The sequence below is a fragment of the Pelecanus crispus genome, chromosome 3 (assembly GCF_030463565.1).
Source record: "Pelecanus crispus isolate bPelCri1 chromosome 3, bPelCri1.pri, whole genome shotgun sequence".
Taxonomy (NCBI): Eukaryota; Metazoa; Chordata; class Aves; order Pelecaniformes; family Pelecanidae; genus Pelecanus; species Pelecanus crispus.
This window is the reverse complement of record NC_134645.1, coordinates 51,586,912-51,594,196: the sequence shown is the minus strand read 5'-3', so window position 1 is coordinate 51,594,196 and position 7,285 is coordinate 51,586,912. Positions and strand designations below refer to the sequence as shown.

The following is a 7,285-nucleotide window of genomic DNA, read 5'->3' as shown; positions in this document are numbered from 1 at the left end:
GCTTATGTTCAACTTCTGTTGATTTCAAAAGGTTCAAATGACTTAAGGTCTTTGACTGGAGTTGCGTATTTCTTTATGGTTTCAGAAAGAGTAGTAAATTATTGCTCACAGGGTCAAAAAATACCCCAACCCACCCCCTATTAAAGGGTAATCTGTGGCTCTCTTTTTCCGCATAGCATTTCACACTGTGACGGAGCCTGTGTGTGAGAGAGAGAGAGAGAAGAATGGAGAAGTCCAGGAAGAAATTTGCTGATATCGTAGATAATGCAATGGTTGCTGCTAACACAATGGATCGTGACGAACTGCTTTTTTCTTACAAGGGGATTCTCTACCCTGCTACTTTTTGCAGTCCTGAAGCATTCAGAGCCATGGAGTCCCTTGAAGGCAGAAGTGATGATATCATTTTGGCAGGATACCCTAAATCTGGTGAATATAGTTTGCTTTCTTCATAAATAAAGTTATGTAATGGCAAATGAGTAGGTTTGTACTAAATATATATAATATGTTATATGACATATAATATTTATATTATACTAAATAACAGTATTTAAAATTTTCACAAATTTTTGTAGAACTAATTTTGTTCTCAAAAAGCACAACAAAGCTAATTACGAAGATTTTATATAGGCAATTTTTCAAATGACAGAAAAAGACATCTGATTTTCTTTTCTATAGCATGTAAAGGGTTTTTTTATCTTTACTTTTTATAGTTATGAAGTCAAATGCACAAATTAGAGAGAATTAAAATACAGTTCTCACACCAGAAATAACTAGATCTCCTGATATTGCAAGATCTGCTCTCACATTTATATTTGTAAACTTAATAGCTTGATATTTTTACACAGAATGGAGCTTTTGGTACCTTCACATGCCATGCAGCATATTCTTTAGTTTATTTCACATAGATGTCAAGAATATCTGAAATCCATAACTATCAAAAAATTATTTTTGTAACACTTGAAATGATCACACTGATCTTTGCCATTGGGAAATCAAGAGGAGATCCCTGCTAGGGTTGCAAGTTTACCCTATAACTTTGCTCCTTCTGCCTGAAAGCACCCTATACTGGCCCATATCAGAGCTACAGGATTGGATTAGTTGTGTCTCATATCCATTTTAATGTAGCTGTTTCTGTCCTCCAGCAATTGGATTCACACTGTCTTACAGGAGATAGTCACAGCTGACAGGACTGTAAAGTTTTTACTTTTTTGTCATGTTTTCTTTTTGAAGAAATGCTATGCACCAGAACACAGTTATTAAGACTGTAGTGACAAAGATGTAGGAACCCAGTGTCCAGAAGTCAGGAAATGGCAAACTAAAGATGGTAGTTCTCTACAGGCTCTTTTTAATGTTTTGGATAAAAATATAATAAATGTGTATAGGAAATGTCACTTCAGAGATTTTTGCCTATTGGTGAAGAAAATGAGCACATACAGTACAATTTTCAGATCTAGTTCTCCTCCTGTGTTGCAGTTCTGTGACCCATATTTCCTCCCAAGAGAATCCCGTGCAGCACGTCAGAAAACATATATAATATACCAGGTTTTGAGGTACAGGTTCACCACCGCAATCCCCCTTGTATTTGTCACTATAAAACTTTATTACATTAATGCATATTTTCCTATTTGAATCTTAGTGGTTCTTCTCCTTTATTAGTTAATTTACAATATACAAGTTAATTTATGATGTACTGAGCTATTTGAGTAGGAGAAATGTATCCTTATAAAGAGCAAAGGTAGGACCCTGAGAGGCAATTGTCCAGATAGTCACCTGTGATTGTATCACATGAAAGGAGACCAGGCAACTCACCTGGTAGTACTATCTACCTCTTGGCTTTCCTGGCAAATCCATTTTTGTTTATTCTAAAGGTTTTACAAACAATTCTGTATTTTTCCCCTTTCAGGCACAAACTGGGTAGGTCAAATCTTAAATGATCTGATAGCCATATTTGAAAAGAAAACACAGAATAAAGAAAGCACCATGAATGATGAAGAACTAGAAGAATTCCCCTACCTGGAAATTGGAGATGCTGGGAAATATGAGGTGGGCACAGAATACATATGAAAGTTGTCAAAAATTTGTGCTTCAAATACTGAATATATGGTGTGTGAAATATTCCACTGTTTGATAAGAACTCTCCCACTTCTCTGTATGTGGCATCTGGTCAGGACGAATCTCTTCTGCATTGCCAAATGCTGAGGGATAAATGGATGCATCAGAGGGCTTGAGAGGAGCACACGCTCATTAGATACTCAAGAACTGCAGAAATTAAATGTAGCATGTTTTGTATTTAAGAAGAGTTTCATGAAATGCCAAATACTGAAATAATGGCTTTTGTCTCTTGCTCTGGATGGGGGGATTGAGTGTGCCCTCAGTAAGTTTGCAGATGACACCAAGCTGGGTGGGAGTGTCGATCTGCTGGAGGGTAGGATGGCCCTGCAGAGGGACCTGGACAGGCTGGACCGATGGGCCGAGGCCAACTGGATGAGGTTCAACAAGGCCAAGTGTCAGGTCCTGCACTTGGGTCGCAACAACCCCATGCAATGCTACAGGCTTGGGGAAGAGTGGCTGGAAAGCTGCCTGGCTGAAAAGGACCTGGGGGTGTTGGTAGACAGCCGGCTGAACATGAGCCAGCAGTGTGCCCAGGTGGCCAAGAAGGCCAACAGCATCCTGGCTTGCATCAGGAATAGTGTGGCCAGCAGGAGCAGGGAGGTGATTGTCCCCCTGTACTCGGTGCTGCTGAGGCTGCACCTGGAATACTGTGTCCAGTTTTGGGCCCCTCAATACAAGAAAGGCATTGAGGTGCTGGAGCATGTCCAGAGAAGGGCAACGAAGCTGGTGAAGGGTCGGGAGAACAGGCCTTATGAGGAGCGGCTGAGGGAACTGGGATTGTTTAGCCTGGAGAATAAGAGGCTGAGGGGAGACCTTACTGCTCTCTACAACTACCTGAAAGGAGGTTGTAGTGAGGTGGGTCTTGGTCTCTTCTCCCAAGTAAGAAGTGATAGGACGAGAGGAAATGGCCTCAAGCTGCGCCACGGGAGATTTAGATTGGATATTAGGAAAAATTTCTTCACAGAAAGAGTGGTCAAGCATTGGAACAGGCTGCCCAGAGAGGTGGTGGAGTCACCATCCTTGGAAGTGTTCAAAAAACGGGTAGATGTGGCACTTTGGGACATGGTTTAGTGGGCATGGTGGTGTTGGGTTGATGGTTGGACTGATGATCTTAGAGGTCCTTTCCAACCTTAATGATTCCTAGTTTTTATTTCCATTAAAAATAATCCAGCCACCAAGCCAGGAAGCATGAAATTGCTACTCTGCCCTTAATTGGTTTAGTGGTGGACTTGGTAGTGTAGGTTAATGGTTGGAGTTGGTGATCTTAAACGTCTTTTCCAACCTAAATGATTCTATGATTCTATGATTCTTTCTCTCCTTGAGATCCTTCAGCTTTCACATATCCCCAGTTACAGTCTGCATCTTACCTTTAGATTTGATCCCTTGTCTAACAGAACATGTTAAATTCATTATCACTGAAGAGAATTAGCAATGGATAATCTTTTTCCAGTCGCTTATTCTCAGGGGCTTTTGAAGATTAGAGCTACTTAGAGAAGTCCACTAAGATCCCAGGATAACACTGACAAAAAATAAGTACTTCAGCCAATAACTGTTGATAAGTTTAGCAAGGCAATATTTTATCACAGGCTGATGAAAAGAATAGTTGTACTAACTGAACTGCCCAATTTCCTCCTTCCAATTCTTAAAGCGAATGAACAAATTACCTTCTCGAAGAGTTATATGTACTCATCTCCTTCCTGAAAATCTTCCCAGGTCTATCTTCAAAAGTAAACCCAAGGTGAGTGCTGATTTTAATGTCTTGAAAGCAAACACTCCAACAGATTTTTTAAAGCCAATTCTGCCAGTTCTCAGAATCACTCTTATATTTAAACCTGGCCATTTCTACATGCCTGTTTAAGTACTGCCATTCATCTCACATAATCTCAGTTCATCCTTATTGATACCTTTGTGTCAGTCTCCACAAGTGAGATGGGGGGGTGGAACAAATCCTCCAGCAGTAAAATGTATTTTGACACAATTTGCTATGGGAGTCATTTTATGGTGGTGTCACAAGTGAGGGCTTCAGTGTGTCAAGTTTCAGAGACAACTTGTATTTTTGTGATCTTTCCCCACTACCTAAATGATGAATGATGCTTGTATCAAGCAAAACATACTTAGAGTCTGCATAATTGATTTGATTAATCTGTAAAAGATGTTTTAATCATTACAGGCAATCATCTTCACAAGGCACTGAAGCAAAGTGAAATACTTCACCTTCTGAATTTAGAATGAAATTGCTACTTCTGCAAGTAGTATACAAGATACTAGGAATTCTCCAAACTGCAATTATAAAGTAGATTATTGTTTTTTTCATACTGTTGTCTGTTATGTCTTTCTCTACAAATAAAATAATTTTTTTTTTCTAGATATTGTTGCTGCTTCGCAATCCAAAAGATATAGCTACATCTTTTTACCATTTTTCCAATGCAATGTCTCCTCTTCCCTCCTATGAGACCTGGGATGATTTCTTCATAGCTTTCATGACCAAGAAAAGTACAGTATATTCTTCTGTGTGAATTATTCAATGCTTTGACTTTGTCTAAAAACCTTGCGCTTTGTAAATCAGCTTCTCTAGGATTTTTACAGCACAAAAGCAGAGATTAAAGACAGAAAGTTAGAAATTTGAACTAAAGTTTACAGTACTTGTTTTACTGCCTGGGGATAAATCCTTATCAAAACTGCAGTTCCACACGCTGCTTTAACTTGCACAAACTGGTATTTTCTCTGGAAGAAGCAGTTCCTCCTTATCTCTATCTTGGATCCCTTTCACCCCTTCTCTCCAATGTCCATCATCTTGTGCCCACACAGATGTCGGAGCACCTACATGCCAAATTGGACCAGCGGAATTATTTGGACTAAGTCTGGTGCATTAAAAAAGAAAGAAAATAATCCCACTAGTTTAAAGTTGTGTAAGTTCTTCAGTCTGGCATCACATGGACAGCAGAAGGGAGGGTTAAACAAGGTTTTAAACTGGATTAAGAGTCTGCAAGATGGTTTGAGTACTGATAGCTCTTTGGTGGACTCACATCTCTTCTTGAAATACTAATGAGTTTTAGTGTACCTACTTACAAATTGTATCATATGCCTGAGATGTGCACGTGCCAGAATAACCTGGAGCAAAATCCCGTAATTCCCATAGAAGGGTGTAAACTCTGGCATAGACATAGTTAAGGGCTCAGCCCATGGCTGAGCGATCAACTTAAGGAGTAAAAATTGGTTTATTTCATAAGGAACGTGCCTAATCTTCATTTGTGCTTCATTTTAGGATTCTTTTGTTTTATTTAGTGCCCTGGGGATGCTACTTTGAATACCTTTCCAAATGGAACAAATACGCTGATGATGAAAATGTTATGACAATAACTTATGAAGAGCTGAAAGAGGTGAGGATACCAATAGTTACAAATATTTTATACTTCAAAGACCATTTGTTCCAAAACCAATTAATCATTATATTCATGTAGTGTATTCAAATTGCGTGATACTGTATGAGATAGAGTTTTGTTTTAAGGGAAGGAAAGGTGAAATTCAAACTTAAAAGCCTTTTTAAAATTTTGTTTGTGAAAATTATTCTTGTTTTCTCTTTAGCTGTGATATAAGCCCAAATCACTGTAACTCAAAATCCCCAGTAATTTTTTGGGGGGAGCTTTTATATATTCAACAGTGTAGATTTTGCTCAACTGTAAGTCATGTACAATCTTTTGTGATCTGTAGGAAGACAGCTCATATCTCCTCTGAAATAATTATAGGGAAGAGAAACACTATGTACCAGTCCAGTCCTACTGAACTCTATGAATATTCTATATATGTAGCCAGCAGAGAGATGTAGGGAAGTGCAAATACCTCAGAAAGCACTGTGATTTGTTCGAATGTCATGTGGTATGTTACATTTCTCTTTTCAGAATCCAGTCCTGGGTGTGAAAAACATAGCTGCTTTCCTTGGGATTTCCCTGACTGAGAAAGAGGTTCAGACTGTGGTAGAGAGGAGCAGCTTCCAGTCAATGAAGAAGAACTCACAGAAGACCCATGGGGCATTTGGCGATGTTCTTTTTCGCAAAGGTAGGAAGCCCCAAGAGGTCCAGAGGTAGAAATATCACACTCTCAAGAACTTGGGCCACCCATCATTTGCTTCAATTTTGCATGCATATTAGCATTACAGATTAGTATCAAGCAGGTTATCGCTGTTATGCTTGAGAAGACTAGTCAAGGAGCACTTGTGAGGAAGGGACCCAGCAAGGCTCTGGCAGCAGGCTGCAGCCAGCACAGAAAGTCACTGGATAAAATCTCAAGCTGCCAAGGGAGCAGAAACCCAGCTCTGACTCCTGCCAGATGATTCTTAATCAAGCCTTTATGATCTTCCACCTTGTCAGTCATAACAGACTGGAGTAGAGAGCTGCAGGGAAACAGGACTTTAGGCTGCTTTTTTTGGACATAGTCACCTGGAAAGGAGTACGTACTTTTGCATTATAGCAGTTTGACAGATCTGTAGCTCCACTGACTTCACAAAATTATATTGGTGCAAAAAGGAGTGAAGTTTTATCTTGAAAAATGGATCAACCCCATATAGTGTAAAATGGAACAAGAATGACAGATCAATAGAATAAAAAATAATAAAATCTCTTGTTTTTCAAGAGTTTCTTTTCTTCTTTGAAGGTGGCGTAAGTGACTGGAAGAATCTTTTCACTGAAGATCAGAATGAGAAAATGGACAAAGCATTTCAAGAACATATAGGAGGAACTAAACTGGGAACAAGGTTGAAGTATGAACTGTACTGCAAAGCCTGAAGACTAATGAAATGTCGTTAGAGCAAGAGCTTTCCAATGCACTCGCAGATCATCTAAATGCTATGTGCTAGAAAACTAGATCAAATGATCCAAGCACCTTAGAATTACTGTAATAATCACATTGCAGTGGCCTTTACAGTGACAATGATGCATAGTGGGCTTTTGTTTTAAAAGCGAGATCTTTGGCTTGCTTTGGCTACACTCATTTGCTGAATAAGATGGCAACTAACCATATTCAGATAAACTTAACAGCCCTGTTTCAGTGGCTGTCACCTGGAATAAAATGCCCCTTTTCTCTTTCTAGCCAAATTCAGTCTTTCTAGACTACTTATAATTATTTAGTATGTAGATTTTTTTTTTTAAATGTTTCAAATCAGGCAACATCTTCACAG

General features: G+C 39.1%; 1 protein-coding gene across 1 annotated transcript; it reads left to right on the top strand.

Moving 5' to 3' along the window:
- The first annotated feature begins 224 nt into the window (after positions 1-224).
- On the top strand, positions 225-6,893 carry LOC104025468 (sulfotransferase 6B1). The gene is made up of 7 exons (XM_075707860.1): positions 225-426; positions 1,904-2,043; positions 3,761-3,850; positions 4,479-4,605; positions 5,398-5,492; positions 6,012-6,168; positions 6,763-6,893. Exons 1-7 carry the CDS (start codon positions 225-227, stop codon positions 6,891-6,893), a joined length of 942 nt encoding a protein of 313 aa, XP_075563975.1.
- Positions 6,894-7,285: the final 392 nt, after the last annotated feature.